The 19,257-nt window shown below is 44.6% G+C and overlaps 1 protein-coding gene across 11 annotated transcripts in view; it reads right to left on the bottom strand.

Moving 5' to 3' along the window:
• The window catches only part of BIN1 (bridging integrator 1), a 94,279-nt gene that overhangs the window by 48,176 nt on the left and 26,846 nt on the right, over positions 1-19,257 (bottom strand). For all 11 annotated transcript variants that reach the window (XM_066190215.1, XM_066190216.1, XM_066190206.1 and 8 more), the window contains exons 2-4: positions 7,084-7,164; positions 1,265-1,319; positions 742-836 (exon numbers count right to left, since the gene is read on the bottom strand). In XM_066190215.1, the coding sequence (XP_066046312.1) occupies positions 742-836; positions 1,265-1,319; positions 7,084-7,164 (231 nt within the window). The remainder of the gene's footprint in view (positions 1-741; positions 837-1,264; positions 1,320-7,083; positions 7,165-19,257) is intronic.

The raw sequence follows: 19,257 nt of genomic DNA, 5'->3' as shown, positions 1-19,257 counted from the left end.
TGTCCACTCCTACACCACTTTTCCAATGCCACAGATAGCTGCAGATAAGCCCAGTCCTGCAGCCTCATGGGAAATTAATCCAGAGTGCTGAACTGCCCCAGCTGCTGCCCAGCTGAACAGCAGAGCAAGAGAGCAGAGGGTGCTGCCTCCAGCTGGACCCACCACAGGCACAGGCCAAGGGGGATCCATGCTGCCAAATGACAGGCTGTGCCCTAAGCTCCACAGAAAACACCTGGGCAAGCTGGACAGGCACTACCCCACCAAGGGGTGAGAACAACAGCAGTCAGGGGTGACATATGGCTCAGCCAAACAAGGGAGCAACTGAAACAAGGCAGCTGTGGTACTGCCATGAGGGGCTGTTGCAGCTACACCCTTGGCTGCTCTGACTGCTTTAGCCATAGTTTTATCTGCCCCTTTCTCTTACACATAAGCAGCACACCCAGTTGACCCTACTGAGCTTGTTTTGGAATCTTCTGTCCCCATGTAGCCACTCCGGGGGGAACAAGCAGCTTCTGGGGATAACTGTAGGGTTCTGTGTAATATACAAGCATCTGGCAAAAATCTCCTACAAAAATACAGGCCACATCCTTTCAGCCTTCTTTTCTTCACAGTGCTGAGTTTGTCTCCAATTCTACTGCAAAGTCATATGCCTGAAGAAATGGGGTGCACAGACATAGCTTTCAAAGCTCATCTCTGCTGACAGAGCAAGTCTGGACATCCCCACATCCTGGACAGTCTTACCTCTGCTATTTTATTTGTGTCATCTCTCCCAGGCCAGTCTGGCTCATAAACTTCCTGCAAACACTCTGTCAGCTTCTTGGAGGCCTCATGCATAGCTAGGAAAGAAGAGGGAACTGTCAGACCAAGAAAAAAAATAATGTGTTCCTTACAGCTTAACCCTTATCCTGAGGAATGGAGGCATGGGAGCATTACCACATGTGCTGTGCTCTTCCTTACTAAATGTCTGACCCTTAATGATACAGAGATGGAAGGTAACCAGAGGGAGAAAGGAACCAAGGGTGCAGTTGCATCAAGCCCTTTGTGTTCATCCTCCCCTAGAGGAACATGTGAAGGTCCATCTGCTAAGACATCACCACCTGTTTGGCATCAAAGCACAACCCCATTCCATTCCAGCTGGTCCTAAAGGATTCTGAAAGATTCCCCCCCTGACAAAGCTGACCTGTTCTGCAACTCATGCCTGGGGAAACCTCACACTGTAGGTAAGCATTAGAGGGGAACAAACCTCTGCTCATGCAGACCTTACCTTTGACAGAAGCCAAGTAAGTTCGGAGGTCCTTCTGCAGCCTTGTGCCTTCGGACTGTGAACATAAGGAGACCATCAGTTATTCCCTCAGCTGAAGAGAGTGTAAGAACCACTCAAGCATTTCTAATTAAAGAAAACTGGTCTTGCAGATGGGCTACACACCAGTCCTATGATCACACGAAACTTCAAGCTATCACATTTTTTACATTTTTTTGCTCTGTGTTCTAGGAACTTCTAGGACTTTTGCAGCAAATGTAATCGTAACTCCTCTCCTCTTGTACTCTCTTTGGGTCAGATCCCAATGCCTCCCCAGACTAGGAGACTTTGTTTGTAAAACTGGCCAGCTCCTTCCAATCCCTCATTTCCTTTGCTGATGGCAGTAGGAAAAGAACAAATGTGAACTCATCCAGAACTTTCGAGGCATGGAAAACAATTTGGGCCATGCTGTTGGAAGCAGATGGATTTCTCACAAAGCTATGCTATCACTGCCACTTCCGCAGCTGGGCAGATTTAGCCTCTGCTTAGAGAGCACAGCTGCACTGGAGCACAAAGGATCTCAGCATGAGCTCAGTTGAGACAAGAGGTGCCTGAGTGGTGGGGAGAGCTGATGGGAAACATCTGCTTTTGAAGTCAGTAGCTCTGAGGCAGCTGTTGAAGATGTCCTGTGAGCTCCCTTGTCTCTGGAGTTAGCCTCAGCTGTCAAAATTCATTATGCTGGGGTCCTCCCTCAATGGGGCACAAACTGGGAAAGAGGAAGAATGGCAGCAAGCTGTGAGGTGCAATGGTCTCTTTTCTGCATTCTTGATATGCAAAGTCCCACCAATGGATACATTATCATACTGCAGCTGTATCATCTTTAAGAATAACTAAATTTGAACTCACAACTTGGAGGTTATCAAAAACTATCATCAGGGAAAGTCCTCTGCAGAACTTGCCCACTACACACTTGGGCACTGCAATGTCTGGAGCAGTAACATTCAAAACTGTAGCATCTAAAATCAGAAGCCACCTCTAAAACTGTGTCCATGCTTGCCCTAATTCTGCCACAGCAGCAAATGACACAAGCCAAACTCAGAACTCTTCAAGTCTCAATACCCAGTTCCAAAGCCATGGAGACAAAAGTCTTTCTCTGAGCAGAAAACCGACACCACAAATAAATGTCTAATCAATATTTTTAGATAGATCACAGGAAAAACCTACAAGTCAGGGCTGAAAATTGGAGCATGCAATTGCAGCAATGCAGAACCAGCCCTCTGTGTTCTCCAGGAATCCCCACCAGTGTGTGGTGCTGCATCCTGCAGCTGGAGTGGTCTCAGTCACCTCTTGCTGATGTTTAAACTCAGAGTTACAGCAGAACTCTGTCACTATGGAGTTACCTAAGTCTCTTGAAAGTACTGACAGAGAGAGCGAACAGACTTTACAGCCTGTAAGGTCTGCAAGCACAAAGATTTTCAGTGAGAGACCCCTGTCCAGAGTTTTGCCTGAATCCTGTGTATCTGGGTACCTGTGGCTCCTATCCAGTTCCCTCTCTGGCATTTCCATTGATTTTTTCTCATCCACCAGTAAAGCAGCTCCCTTGCCACAAGGACTTCTGAAAAATTATTTTAAGCATTAATGCTTTCCAATAAAAATCTGGGGTAACCTTAAAACCATTGTTTTCTCTCTATGAATGCAGGACCTTCTTTCTCTGAGCAGCCTATAGTGAGCTGTCAAGTACTTCCACAATTCTGCATAAATCATTAAGGCCGGAAAAGACCTCCAAGATGACCAAGTCCAAACTTTGACTGAGTATCACCATGCCACACATAGTGCCATATCTATGTGTTTTCCAAACACTTCCAGGGATGGCTTCTCTGGGGAGCCTGTTCCAATACTCTCTCCAAAATACCTCCCACAATGCAGTCAGACACTGTCAAATACCATACAAAACAGAAACTTTGAACACACTTGAGTGCACATTTAAAAGATGCTTCTTAAACCAAATGGTAAAAAAGTAGGGAAAAGAGTAAAACTGGAATCAGAAAAACAAATACACTTCCCTATTATCAAAGAGTTGAAGATACAGGTATGCAGAGGGAAGTTACAGAGGTATGGCCCAATATGAAGATGTTTAAACACACAAGTGTCATCTTGTTTGAGCAGATATTGCCGTACTTGCAATCACAGTGTAATTCAAGCCCATGAGCCTATAACACAACCAGGTATAACATGAAGGACAGTGTACAGATGAATATTTAAAAATGAAAGTGCTATGCTTGGAAGGCTGGAGGACCTCTCTCTCTTTCCAAAGACCTAATAATGAACCATCTATTACTTACAGCTCCATGAAAGAAAAGCACAAAAGTGGTTTGATATCTTCTTGTGCTTTCTTATCTTGAAACCAAGCCCTAGCTAAGTACGTGATTTTCTGTAGAGCTCCTTCTTGGTAGTAAGAGAGGTTTCCTAAAACCCTTTTCCCCCAGTCTTAAAAAGGAATTATTTCATCCTAATATTAGTCTGCAACCCTTTTACATAACCTCTCTGGTTTTGCAGATCTAGTGGGAAGGAATTTATTATCAGCAGGGATGTTCGACATCTGAGGGGGCAGAAGGTAATGTCCTGTTCCAGATTAGATTAATGTAGGGCTGGAAGAGCAGACTGTGTAATTACAGGGAGGGGAAGCATTAAAACAACAGCTCCAGGTAAGCCCCCACTCAGCAGAATTTTAGAACTGTTAAGACACAGAGCATGAAAAACTGGCAAGAAGCTCCACCCTGGGGTACCAGAGGGAGGCTGTTAAGCTTGTTTTGCCACATGGGGCTGAAATGGAAACTGCTGGGCATGAAAGGTTGTCTGGGAAGAAACCCTCTCTCTGAGCTACTGACTGAAATGGGAACCTGCTCTGCAAGAGGGAAGATGCAGTCCCCACTGCCTGCCTTGCAGCAGTGCCCAACACAGCGTGGTGTGCCCAACACAGCATGGTGCAGGCAGAGGTGGATGCAGCCTGTGCCAGCAGCAGCTTCCCTCTCATGTGCTTGGTGTGAAAGGCTGTAAACCAGCCCAGAACTTCCACACAAGTGGCGGCTCGTGAAAGGTACCAAAACCCAGCTGCTCTGCCAGGCAGAAACACACACGGTGCCAGGTGTGAGAGCTGCCACCAGCCTCACACTGCCCCTCCAATGAGTACTTCAGCACAGGGCAGGAGAAGCCGAAGCCTGGCACACCTCAGGCAGGGGCTGAGTTGCACCTTTACAGCAGGACTCTTGCTCCCAGGTCAGCAAGGACAATTTCTGGGACAGATCCTTGTGCCAGTGACTGAACACAAGTGACATTGGGAAAGGGGAGGAGGGAGTCTTCAAATGGATGTTTGGGTAGGTTAATAGCCAAAGAATCTCCATGAGGGAGTAATGAGGGGCAGTTCTGCTGATTGTCAAGCCTACAGGAGACACAGGCAAGCCCTGCACCTGCATGACTGTGTCCAGCTCTCTTGTCACAAAGCAAATCCATCTGAGCTAAAAAGTTCATACCATTCAGGGACCTCAGAGTGGTGCTCTTAAATGAACCTGATGGATAGAGAGTTAGGAAGTGCAATGCCCTCCCTTACGTCCACTCAACCACTATTTGAGAGAACCACAAATACCTTGGTTGAAAACAACTAAGTGATTTTTAGACCTGCACTCCATTCATCAACAGACCACACACAGAAACATATGTCAAAGTGGTCCAACACAGTCATTAGAGCCAGAGGAGCCTCTAATCAGCCAGTGAACAAGGTCACTGCCTGCTCATACCCCAGCCAGTTCCACCAGCGAGCAGTGCTGTTTTGTCACCAGCCGGCAGCAAAAGGTCAGCTTTCTCCCAGACTCCCACTCCCCACTGGAGCAGACCTTATAATGAAAGGTCATAGAAATCTCAAAGATAACTATGCTACACACACCTCATACATATAAAAATATAAACAAGTGTGCATATATGTATACATAGCTGATTTTTTATTCCCTTAGTCTTCAGCTCTGCACATCCTAAGAATCCAGCTAACTCACACTCATGGTTTGCACTGTAAAACAGGCACTGCCTGCACTTGTTTTAGTAATAGGGAAACTGAGGGCCTAAGCAAGACAGCAAATGCAGAGCAGCCTCCAGCTCCTTTGATTAATTATTTGGGGAATTTAGTTCATGGTCTGCTCTGCAAAACAGGAAAAAAAATCAGATGCAAGGGATACAAGACGCAGTGCTTCTTTAACAGAGTCCTCACTGCACCACTGGAACTCATGGCTTTGGAAATTGAAAATGCCACCCCAGAGAGTCACATCTAGAAATTTGGATTTGAGGTTTTTTGTATTTCTCCTTTAAAAAAGGTTATTTCTTAATTGCTTAATAATTATACCAAAAAAAGTTATGTGACATCTGGTAATGTCATGTTGTCAGAAAGCAGTTAAAATGTATTCTGCTGTGAACAAGAGAATATCATTGCTGGACATGCTGCATGAACCTCTGGAGCAACAGCTACTATTGTTGCCAAGAGAATGAGCATTAATGTCCAGGAATCTGCAATCAGCTCTGGTTACACATAAGTCAAAGCCAGACTGAAGGATTTTCATTACAATCAGCTGTGGCAAATCCCTACTCAGCTGCTTTTACGACACATAACCACATCTGCTGAGTCTCAATAGACGTGATGCAGCTGCCACTAACAGCTCTAGAAAAAGGTCCTAAATGTGTCAGGCCACAAAAGGGCAACAGATTTCTTCAGCACCACCTAGGCTATGCTGTGGTACACATTTCCCACCACGAAACAGAAGCAATGCTTCCCCTAACAAAAAGAACCAGCAAAACCCACAAGGTAACTGGTATTTTTGCTTTTGGGAGACTGAAGGCTCCAGATAAAAAATAAAACACACCCAGTTGAAAATGGAAACCTACTGCTGTGGAAGTAGGAGGGTGGGGGAAAATTGCTACACTGTTAAAATATTTCTGTGCACTAAAATACTGGGGATGAGGCAGACAGGCAGAAGAATAATGACTGAGGCCTGACACAGTGATTGTGCAAGTATGGGGAAGAAGTCAGATTTAGGTTTTAGCCATGGAAGGATGTTCCCTTTTCACCATTTGCTTTCTTTGTCTCTTCTGCCCTTCACTGTGCTTTGAAAACGGAAACTGCCTAGTTCCATTTTAATTTTTTATATCTAATCTGTTTCCCACCCTATCCGTCTTTCAGGGACACAATGTTGCTCTTACATCTCCGCTTCCAGCAGAGCAGCAAAAATTACATTACAAAGCAGCTGCTAACTGAAGAAAGTGTTCTGGTTGAGCTATTTCTTTCTCTAAAATTTGGTCTAGAACAAGTATTATTTTTACTGATCTCTTCACTCTTGTGACCAGTGACAAGACTGAAAGAACAGGATGAAGCTGAGGCAGGGGAGATTTAGGTTAGGTATCAAGAAAAGGTTTTTCACCCTGAGAGTGGCTGGGCACTGGGACAGGCTCCCTAGGGAAGTGGCCACAGCACCAAGCCTGACAGAGTTCAGGAAGCTTTGGACAATGCTCTTGGGTACATGGTGTGACTCTTGGGGTGCCCTGCAAAGGGTCAGGACTTGGACTTATGATCCTGATGGGCCCCTTCCAACTCAGGATACTCTATGACTCTCCCACTAATCCCATGAAAGGGACCCTGGAAGTCACAATGTCATTTCTTGTAAGTGAAAGGTTAGGAGTTACAGGTCACTTCAATAGGCCTATGTCATTGTTTAATTCAATGGCCTTTAATTACATATTGCAGCAGATGACGGGAAGCTAATACCTAAACCCAGGGTGCAATTACATATCACAAATGATCTTACCAGCTGTTTGTTGAAGTTCTGCACACACTGTTCAAACTGCTCATCTTTTGTTTCATCTGCTTTACCAAGCTTCTGAAGGACCTACAGAGAGAGAAGAAATGAGACTTTAAACACAGATACGGCAAAGCAGAGACAAAGAAACAGTTGCACGTTTTTGGTCCTTAGGCTGAGAGAAGAAAAATTAGGAAGTCACCCTTATTCTTGTGCTCAAAATTTTCAGAATATTTTTCTACACAGTCATAGTTTGAAAACAGATTTACAGATGAGTCATGAAGAACTCGGGCCTCTTACATTCTGCTGTACTGAAATGCGTGACTGAGACTTGTCTTTCACTGATCTAATGCTTTTTGCAGGCAAGGCAACAGCAATCCAGTTATCTCCTGAACCAGCAAGACACAAACCACATCCCTAATAAGCCTTGTGTTGTGCAGTTACACTTATCCTGATTTAACACTAGTCTCTAGTCCAGACAGGGTGGGGTTCTGCTCCCAGGATGGTCCTCAAACACAGAAAGCTGTGCAGAGGCCTCAAGGGAGGGAAGGTGGCTGGAGCAGTGAAAGTCCCACCCTTCTTTCCACCTTTTCTAACTATGCAATGCTTGGCAAGAGCTGGCTGCTGAGAGCCACTGGGGGCCTTACACCATTAATCTGTGTGACACTCAGTCCAAGTGTCACTTCTGAGAGTGTCAGCAGCCACCTCCCTCCACAGCACAGCTCCCCACAGCCTTTAAAAAATCCTTATCAGACTACTTCTCTTATCACCCTTCTCTCTTAGTTTCCTCTCCATGCAGCTAAGTGGATTGCTCCCAGGCTCAGAACAAAACAGCATCTCATGTTCTGGGCTGGCAGGTACATTCATCACAAGAGGAAGAAGTCTGGGCAAACCTGTGGAGGAGGGCAGCAGCTATTTGACATGACCCAAGCAATTCCAGCTGCAGGGAGACTGGGATATACCCTGTAACTGGTTAATGCTGATTATATCCTCTCTCTGAATCATAACCAAAACCTATTCATGGGAAGAAAAAAAAAAAAAAAAAAAAAAAAAGGCCTCTAGAAAGGGAGCTGAGGGAGCACCCCTCAACAATCTGGAAAGGGCATGACTGCCCCAGAGGCAGAAAGCACTGGAAAGCTGGAGTCTCCCTTGCTCTGAGCACAGCAGAACAGTCCTTTACCCCCAGACCCCAGCTATCACGTTCAGTCTCTTTTGGGGAGAAGGGGATTAAGCTGAAAAAAGCAGGTCCCTGTTACTGATATCAGGTCTTCAGGCGGACCATCAGTAAGTGCTCCCAGACTCTGAGGCCTGCCAGAGAGCCATGACAGTCACCCAAACCAGTTTCCTCCAGCTGCCTTTGCTACCCATGGATCTTCTCAGAGAACATACAAAGAATTTTTCCCCTGCAAGGCAGGGATCAGTCTTTTATGATTAGTCCCCAGAATGGAACTGAAAAGGATCCTGCAACAGGATGTAGAATAGGATATTTTCAATTTGAAGTTACGTACTACAATAATTTAGTCCAACTGGACATGCACCAACTGGCCCACTCTCATGTGTTTTTTTATACTGTTGAGGTGAAGGACACCTGTTATGACTATTTGGCTAATCTCAGTTCCTCTCTCCCCCATACATGAATGGATATTCCCATGTCACCCCTGATCACAGTAACTGACTCGAGTGGAAGACACGATAAATCAGTACAGTTATTCAGCATCCAGCTCCTGAATTCCCTTATTTCAGCTGGGATTAAATGTCTAGCAGGAAATCACTGTTTTTCATTCTCCCTCTGTTCAACAGCTTCTCTTCACCTCCAGAAATTGCTGAGGTATTCCACTGTTAGCAAAAGGAGGGAAAAGGACACACAGACAAAGAGTGCCCTCCTTGTCACCAAGAGCTGAATCAAGAACCACCAGAATTTTAAGTACAACTTTCTACAGCTCAAATGCCAGCAACAAACACTGCAGCTACAAATGCCTAATGTGCTTGGTAAATCTGTCTACACAGCAGGACATAGACAGCATGAATATTCCCTTCTTACTCACAAACCCTTGACACATAAGAGCCTGTTGGAGAGAGAAGAGGCAATGTTGTTTGTACTGGCAGAGTCGGTACACCAGACACTGGTGTCTCCTGTGCCCATCCACTCCAGCAAAGCGGAGCACATCCCATAACAACACTCCTGCTGAGGTTACACATTTCTCTGCCACACCAGCAGGAGAGAAGGACTGGGTGTGTCCTTATCTTTTTCATCAAGTGGTATGGGCAACCTCCTCCAGATACTGTTTAGCTGCACTCTCCTAGGCTGGCAGATCTATGGAGCAGGGATTTCCCACCCGCTAGGTGACTTTCTAGGTGTTCAAAGAGCAACAGCACCTATCCCTGATAACAATAAAGTATGCAAGCTGTAAATTCCAAAGCAGAATTATGTTCTCAATGTGCAGATCAATAGGATTACTGGGATAAAAAGGAGATTTTTACAGGGCCATGTATCTGTCTGGCTAGTCAGAAGATGAGATGCTTTCAGGCCTGGAGGGGAGGGAAGGAGAGCATTTAACTGGGAGGAATCTGGAGTATGTTGCCAGGGTCAAAGGTTTAGAACAGCCTCAGTGCTTCCTGGTGTAATACACTGAGCAGCACTCAAAGACTATTCATTACGGAGCCACATGCCTGCTTCCATCATATCCAAGGAGTTGATTTCCAGTTCTACTGCCCCTTGGGGAACATGCACACTCAGTCTGGGATCATCTGGCCAGCTGGGAAAATCTTGTTCCACTGTGCTGAGGTGCTCTGCACAATTCCTGCAAAACACTGGGCACTGCAAAGGGCTCTAACTCCCAGCCTGTCTCTAAGGAAAAAGCTCCTGCTGTAACAGGAAAGCTCAGGTGAGGAGCAGCTCTGAATGAGGAGGGAGGAAGTAAGAAGAAACCCTGCGTGATTCCACGGGGTGACAAGAGGTGGGTGAAACAGATGAAATAAAGCAAGGAAAGCAAAACCAGGTACAAGAGAGAGGCTGTGAGAAGTGAATGCATGGCTACACAAAAAATCCCTGCTTTTGCTTCCTACGCTACTCCCCATGTGGTAGATGAAGGCTTGTGCCCCATGTCTGCTGGCCCTATAGGCAAGCCCCAGCCGTACAATGATCCTTTTTTTTACCTGCTATGATGCAGCAGAGAGACAACAGCCCTGGGCTGCCACAGGACAGTGGTTATCTCCTCATTATGCTCTCCCTCATAACCAGATCTGCCCCGCTGAACAGCCCAGAGGTCAAACCCCAAGCCATCTGAGCAGTACAGAAGGACGGCGCCACAACGCTGGCCCTCAAGCCTACTCCCAGCTCTCCCATCTAAGAGCTGTGCTGCCAAGTTGTAACTAACAAATCCCTCCCGACTCCCTGAACTAGGCAGGGATGGAGCAGCTGGCCCTGGGTGTGCTGCTGACTGCAGACATGTCTGTGCTCACTGCTAATAACCCGTGAGCTCACAGGACAACTCCCCTCCCCAGGCTGGTACGTGCCGTCATAGGTCAGGCTATTCCGGGTGAGCCACGGCTGCTCCCTCCCTTCCCCTGCGACCGTTTTTAATCCCCCAGCTCACTGCAAAGCCAGATAAAGTTCGGATGGAAACTTCAGGCTCTTTGATAGCTATTAATGGAGCAGATTTACCAGGGCAGGAGACAGGGCTCCACGGCAGCTCCCAGATCTCGGGGCAGATCAGAGATGGTGTGATGTGTCAGCTGCTGTCTGGCAGCAAACCACACCAGAAGCAGGCATGGATCTGGCATTTCGAAGATTAAGCACCAACCATGGCTAGGCTCCTTGGTCTGCCCTTGACCTCAGGAGTCCTGGCCCTGCATAAGGATAGGGAACATTTCAAGATGGTGCAAGATAGGGTGAAGGAGGGAATACTTCGTATGAATCCCACAAAACATAGTGAAACAGATTTCAGAGGAGGCTCCAGTGTTGCTGTGGATTTCAGTCTTGATTTACAGTCTTAATTTACTATGATGGGGCTGTCATCTCAGCCAGTGTTTTTGGCCTCAGCACCAGATATCTCTTCCAGCGTTTTTAAAAACCAGGTCTCTTCTGGTAATTAGAGCTAGACCTGCAAATGCTCTGCATACACTAAGACCAACAGGAACTGACCAGCTACTGTAGCATCTCCAAAGAGAGCCAAATTCCACCCACGGAGCCTCAGTTTTCCCTGTATTTGAATAAAAGCAACAAACAAAACAAGGAGACTCAGAGTTTGACTGAAGTTTTAAAAGCACTTTAAAAACCTAGAAGGCAAGATGCTATTAACAAATCACTAAATAATCACATTCCTCTCATATCACGGATGTGTTTGTAATCTGCTGTTGTGGGCAGAACCATCTGCAGTAAACTTGGAATTGCTACACTTCGAGAAGTGAGGTAACACAGAAGAAGTGAAAGGGAAATATGAAAATCCTCATACCAGAGACGTGGCATTTGCTAGCAGTGGTCAGAGAAATCAAGACACAAAATAGTCTTTAAAACCAGCAGCTGCTCCTAGTAAATTTGAAAATTTGCTTTGGGCTATCCAAGTTGCAGGTCCTCCTCAAAGACCATTAGATTCACACAGGGACTGATCATTACCTAAACACCACAACTTTGCACAACTCAAAAGGAAGCATCTTATCTGGTTATAATTTACCCTTTTTTTCCCAGGTTTGTACAGGTGGAGATATTTCTGAAGGGCAAGCCCCCACACTCATTAGCACAGGGTCTCCAGTGCTCTGCTTCAAGCACTGGGCAGGAAGAGAATGGAGACCTGGACAGTAGCCCTGCAACCACCAAATTCTGATACAGAGCAGCAATCCCCAGGAAGGACAACCACGTGCTGGCAGTGCAGCAGCTGTCAGCATCAAGAAGCAGTATCAGACCAACTAAAATGCAGCTCTGCTTTGCTCAAAAAAGCAACTGCAACCACATTTATGCTTTCTAATAAAGAAATATATGCTAGCTGCTTAATGCAGCCACAGTTTTCAGTCAGCACCTTCCCTCACTCCGTTTTAATATATCAATGCCAAAACATAACAAAAGCCTAAATATTAACTGAAACCCCAAATTTTCTCAACAAACCCCATGTAGACTCATTATGTTAACCAATAACCTAGTAAAACTCTACTTTCCATGGCATATGGGTCACCCAGGCCAAAGACCAGTTTAGGGAATGCGAGCAATGAGCAGGAAAGCAATAAAATAAATGCATTTATTTTGTGGATCTCAAACAAAGCTAAATCTGCCTCTGAAACATCTGAATTTAGAGTGGCCCAGCCCTGATGAAGGGGAAGTCACTAAGCCCACAGCCAGGGAACTTCAGCCCTACAAGTCCACATCCCCACGGTATTAGAGAGGGGCTGCACTTACACCTTACTGCCATGGGCCCACTGCCCCTAAATCACCCCATCTCCTGACCTCTCCACCCCTTATCAACCACACCTCTGACTGTTGCTGTGCCTGCCAACTCCAGTGCATAATCTCCAAGTACCAAACGGGCACTGAGCCAGTAACTACTGTGACTAATTTTGAATTGCAATAAATTGGTATGTGTCAATGGGTCAACTAGCAACAGAACAAATAAGTCTTTGATCTCAGGCTGCTGCCTGTTATTCCATGGAAGACATTCTACCCGGAAGAGAAGGAGAAGAAAATAGAGTCCAAGTCAGATGGAAAGCACAAAGCCATGTAACTTAATCAGGTACAAACAAAGGAAGTTTCATAAGCTTTTTTAAACCTCACTTATTCTATGCCCAGATGCAATGTGACTTATTCAATGAAGTAGATTTGTGCTCATGGAATACTTTGGTTATTGCAATCAGATTTGGGGAGAAAAGCAAGAGCAGCAGTGGGAATCTGCTCCCCCTGCAGCCCTCCCCAGGAGAAGGGCACGTCCTCCTGCCCTCCATGCCTGACTTCAGGCTGGCTTTGGGGACAGCCTGGCTTTCCTCATACAAGCCTGACACAATTAAGTCTTTCTTCCAAACAACTGGACAAAGGAAGATGGGGGTGGAAAGGAAGAAACTCCAAATATATGAACGCTTCATTTTAAACTGAGGAAATTATTCCCATAGCTGAGCAATCACCAAGACCCTTGGATCACCGGAAGATGGGAAAGGGCAATGTCAAACTTGGCACAGACAGAGCACTTCTTGTTTGCATCTTACTTGCTAACAAGGTTATCTCACAAAGACAGGACATTGCCTCTGCTACAGAACTAAGTGTTGGGAAATGAGGGTCCAATACTGCATTTTGTTAGAGACTTCCTGAACGGCCTGGAAAAGCCATGTCTAATGTCACATCCATCCAGCTGTAAGGAGGAGCATTTGGTCAGTATGTCACAGAGTCACCAAATTTATCCCCGGTATTTCCAGCTGGCAAATGGTAAAAAGAGAAACACAGAGATGAGATGAGATGACCAGTTTTCGGTGCTCAGCTAAAGTTTGATTTTAAACTGAGTTTGATTTTCACACATGTCCCTATAGTTAAACTATGTGAGAATTTGCATGCTTAGAGCCATATTCTAAAACACAAACAACTAAAAAGATAATTTTCTGTACATATCCCCCAAAATATGTTAACAGTGAGGAATTTAAATAATTAGGATAGATTGCATGAAAGTCCTTTGCTAATGAAAGAGTTTAAGACAAGCATTTCAAGTGTGATTTGAGCCAGATTGATCCCACTCTACAAAGGGGTCAGACCTTGTAAGGCCCTGCCAAAGCTATTCTTTCCCAAATCCAGAAGATGACCGCTTCAGTGAAGATCAATCACTTCATGTCCAAACAAACATCCTACTCAAAAAGATCTCATTCCTTCCTCCATACAACACGAAGTGTAACAGAAACCTAAGTGTGACTAGATATTAACAGCATGCATAGCCAAATATGTGTCAAAGAACAATCACCTTCCCTAAATAACACTATATTAAAAATTTCTGTAGGAGCCAGTCATGCTGCATAGCCTTGAAGGCACATCTCAAGTATTTGCCTCTGACAGATGTTAAAAGCAGCCTCATCATGACCTGCACCTTCAGGACACACCTCTCAAGTTTAACATGACTCACTGTGGTCATATTGCAATGCCTTTCATGCTTCATCCTTCTCTCTCACTCTGTAGTCAATATAGAAAAAAATAAAGTTCCAGTTTCTCACCCAGAATCATTTCCTGGAAAACCTGCTTCCCCATAATGGGCTCAAGAGAGAGATCATGGCAACAAGTTTCACCAGGCTGAAGCCACCATCTTAAAACATACAGGACATAAAGTGTCCTAAGACCCTAGGTGATTACAATGAGAAGAATCAGGTCTAACCCCAGTTTTTGGACATTCCTCCCACAACTACCTCTATGGGTTTAGTAGATCTCAGGCTGTTCCTGCACCTGGAGCTCAAGACACTGTCCTCCATGCTGTTGTTGGAGAACTCCTGTCCTGCCTGGCTGGTCAAAGCTGCTATATCCATAGGTAGAACCCTGTGCCCAAGATAAAAAGCCCTCTTGGATATGGGGCAAGAAGCCCACTTCATCTTCTGCACTAGGAAAAAGGCCAGGATGATTTTAATTTCCTGGTTACCTCTTCTCTTTTTCCTGCTCCCAGAATCTGCAATATCACCTGCTGACCCTGCTCTCTGTCTCAGCAAGACCAATGTCCCTGAGAACCCACATTAAAAACATCTTTGTTTTTGGTGTAGAACCTATGACAGTTTCTTCCCAGGCCATTCCCACCCTACTGACAATACTCAAATCTTCCCAAAGAAGATACTGGACACTTTGCCTTCAACTTCCATGCTGTGATCAAATCACTTATCTAAAATGGGCTTTGACATTTCCCTGCCTTAATGCCACTCACACTCTGGGAAGCCTTCACTATGTGCTATCACTGTGTCTAACTGCAGTATATTGTCATCAAGTAATGCTTGAAAAAAATGTTCATAGTCCTTTACATTACAGCAAGGCTCACTGCTACTTCCCACAGAACTGGGCTACAGTATCCAAGTGGGATGGGTTGATTCTTGGCTTCCCAGAACACAGCAGTGGGACTTGCTGTGCAGGTCAGAATTCTAAACCAAAAGGCATAGTAAGTACTGTACAGCTAATCTGTGCTGAATCTAGTCTCATACAGACTCATTAAGGAAAAAGATAAAGATGATACTCAAGTGTACACAAAGCTTAGGGGCTCGGTCAATTTTTTGTGGCATCAACTTTGGCAAAAAGCCTATAAATAACAAGCTCCTTGAAGAAATGGGTAAGCTCTATATGCACTCCCTTGCTTTTACTTCAGATAAGCATTTTCAGTGGGAAAGAAATTGTTCATATTACTCTTGAATGGCTCCAGTTCTAAAGAAAAAAAACAACAACAAAACAAACAAACAAAAAGAGTACAAACTTAAAACCAAAACCTCAAACTCAAGAACTCCCCAGTATCACTGGGATATATTTAAAAGCTACACCCCAAGCTCATTGTTCCATCTAAAATGTTACTCAAAGTAATGTTTTTTAAAAAGGAAAGAAAAAAGTCACAAATAGAATTGCTCCCTTAACAGAAGTATGTCCAGTAACTTTTATCAGCTGTCCTAGGAAAAGCTTAAGATATGCTTGCAAGAATTTTTAAAACTGCCAATGTAGGAGCCTTCTTTTATTCAAGACCCTAAAGTAACACCATCTCAGTGGCCAACAGTGAAAAAACATTTCTGAACAAATCAGCGGGTTTTTAAAGTCATATCACCAGTCCCCAGATTTTCTTCCATGTAAGAACAAGTTGCCAAGCACAAGGTCTCTCCATTCAACAACAACTCCTGTGAACACATCTGCATCAAGCAGATTTGCTCTGTTAGATACCAGCAAGATGGACCCTGAACTTTGAGATCTTTAGAAGGAAGATATCCTGAAGAGACTGATTCAAGACCTGGTTGACCTGGCAGCAAATGCTTTCATCTCTGCGAAGGTCAGATCCAGAATGCTCCACTGTTTTCTCCTAAACTCACCACACCGGTATCAGCGACAATACAAATTTTATTTCTTGATTGCACCAGTTGAGGAGAAGAGGACCCTTCCGTATTTCCCTACCTACATCAGGTAGGGATTTCCCAGCAGTGTGAAAGGAGATGCTGTTTCCATGCTACCAGTCACATTTGTTCCCACAGCAGGCAATGACATGAGGAGTTCAGCTGCCCCCTCTCCCCAAAGGATTACAACTACGTCCTCAACACAGAGCTGTGCAGACTGCTCAAGTGTCTTTTTCCTTCGTGGAAGAAGATGCCAAGAGCTGCTGAGAGAGCCCAGCTCAGCTGACATTAGAACAGGGCAGCAAGGGTGCTGTGCTGAGGTTCTGTCACACCCCCACCAGACAGCAGAGATTGCTGAGTGCCTGCATCTTGTTAGTTCAGCAGATGAAGCCACAGTGGGAGGCACCTCAGGGTGCTTTTAGTTTTTCGGGGGTTTTTGTCTTTTGTTTTGGTTGGTTGGTTGGTTTTGGGGGTGGGTTTTTTTGTGGGTTTTTTTTTGGTTTTGGGGGGTTTTTTGCTGTTTTTTAAAGAGAGAGGGCTCCTTCATATGCTAAAGCAGTAGGAATTGTTTGCTAAATCTTTAAACATGGCACATGGCAAAGCATGTAGTGCTCCAAGTTATCAACTCAGTCACTTCTGTTCTTCACAGTTTCCAGTTCTCAGATATCCAGATCTGGTTCAAGCTCAGCAGCTTTTATTTTTGACAGCAGTCTCAGAGCTCAGTTACCAGCCTTGGACAAGATGGCTCTGCTCAACTTCATGCTGGAAGGGTGTCGACAGAAGCTGAATATATTACAAACAAGTGGACATGAGCTGCCACTCCCTAAGAAGAAAGCACACTGAGGAAATTTGGTCACTATAAATCAGCTGGAGGGGGGTCTGTTAAAAGATCCTGAGATTGTTTTTATTCCTGCTGTGCAGCATACATTCATCAACATTAAAACAGGTCCATGAAAAAACACAGGAAAGACAAAACTGTTGCAAAGTATTTCAAGGAGAGCATTGTGTAGCTAGAAATGGCTCAAAACATCTCTTTATTTGATGAAGTGCGGTGGAAAGAAAAGTATTTCCTCTTCTTTTTTTATCCAAAAAAGGCGGTACCAATTGTAGATATCTTTATAGATAGATATAGATAGGTAGGTAGATATCATAGATATCTATATGTATAGATAGAGATACCTTTTCACTCATATCTTTATAGATGTCACATGGAATGCCTAGGGATTTTGGTATTATCTCATACATAGTTACTGAAATAACAAGATTCATCAATCAGCAGAACTCAGTACCTTTCATTCACAGGAGTGCTGATGGCCCAACTCTTCTCTCTCACCCTGGTACTCCATGCCCTAGAAAATCCCAAATCCAGGCAACCAAGATTGCTGATTACAGCATCAGTGCAGCTGCAAAAGTTTGGTCTGTTCCTATCATCGTTCATCAGATGTGACCTCAAGGCAAAAGGCCTTTCCTGTTCCAGCTTTGTTTACAGTGGGATCTCAACCCTGGAGTTTTACTCTTCAGAAGTGCTGCAGCACTAATGCACTATCACACTAACAAGAATGAAACTGGACCACGTGTCGAGCTAAGCAAAGGGCAGAAGGGTAACTGAAAATCCTCAAGTCTCCTACAGATAAAAGATGCAGCTCACTCCAGAAATATCAAGTGACAATGGATAACACTGCTAGCACTGCTTACGTAAGTGTAGTTTTGCAAACTTGAAGAGCAAGGACTGAAAGAAGTGGAAACAGAGGGGAAAAGGAATGATAAGAAACCTGTTCCAGGAAATTTTTGCCACTTGTCATAAGCATCGAATTGTTTCTGACCAGTAACACAGAAGCGAGGTAAGGTGGATACAAAGACATGGACTGCTAACATGACAGAGGAGTTCTAAAGGGGGTTCATGCAACCCAGTCCCTCTACCCTGATTGTACATTCGCACCTTCATTTTAGACAAAAAAGGAGCCAAACCCAGGAGCTTTCCTGTCTTAAAAAGAATGGATGAAATCACTTCTCTAAATGCTGGCGTTGTTCTCAGTTCATGTGGTTTATGCATATGGCTTCTCTGGACACCACTCGAAACCACACCTTTCTGCCCAAGTAACTGTTAGCACTGCCTGAAGTGACAGGTCAGCTCTCCAGAAACATGAGGCCAGTAAATTGTTCACGATGTTCACAAAGGGTTGAGGAGTTCCACCAGCTTTTATAATACATTTTTCACCATAATGTCAGGAGAACATTGGTGCAAATCCTACACACATCTAGTGGAGGATATGGAGCATCAGGGCCCAGTCAAAGAGACACATATTTCTATTTGGGTTAAACACTTGGTGCCAGACCAGGCCTTGGAGAAGACAGCTTCAGAAGAAAGTCATGTTCCTGAAAGAATGAAAGCATACCAAAGGTCTGTAAAGGAAAGCAAAACCATGCATCTTTGGGTCATTCATCTGAAACAGCCTTCTAAGCGATAGTGACCAAAAGATGCTCTCAACTCAAGCACCATTTAACAGTGTCAAGATATGCATAAGCTCAGGACATTTCTGCCTCAGCCATCACTGGACAAGGATCTGCTCCTCTCTCGCTGTGCTTCAGCACTATCTGCTTGAAGATTCAAATAGAACAGGCTTCTTCATCCTTCAAGGCCAGCCCTGTTCTTTTGGTCTAGCCTCCTGTAGGAGGCAAGAGTTTCTGTCTTGCAACAAGGTTCATTAAGAGGAGACTCTTCTGAAAGTAACAGGGATGCAAAGCAAGAAATGAAATCTCAGCTAAGAGCACATGCTATTTCCAGATGGCTTATGGACATACACCCACGAAACATGTCATTAGCTGTGCACAGGTGGGGCTAAGGATACCAGCCAATTCTTAGTTCAGCTTGCCCAGAAAACCCAAAACCACCCAGTCATACTGACAGTCCCACAGTTATGAATATTTACCACACATTTAATGAGAGCAAACCCAAAGTGCCAAAATAGGTAATAACATTTCAACACTCCAGTATCTTAAATGAGAATCTACGGCAATTAGTCCATGAAAATCCATGAAGGTTTAACACCTCCTTCTTTCACATTCAGCCATGGTTTTAAATTCCTGTTACATTTTCATTTGCAGAAGGCCTCCCCTGTTTTTCTATCTTATTAAGCACACACATGCAGACAAACACAAAAT

The sequence above is a fragment of the Chamaea fasciata genome, unplaced genomic scaffold (genome assembly GCF_029207755.1).
Source record: "Chamaea fasciata isolate MVZ Bird 193981 ecotype frontalis unplaced genomic scaffold, bChaFas1.0.hap1 SCAF_8, whole genome shotgun sequence".
Lineage (NCBI taxonomy): Eukaryota > Metazoa > Chordata > Aves > Passeriformes > Sylviidae > Chamaea > Chamaea fasciata.
This window is presented reverse-complemented; position numbering and strand designations above follow the sequence as displayed.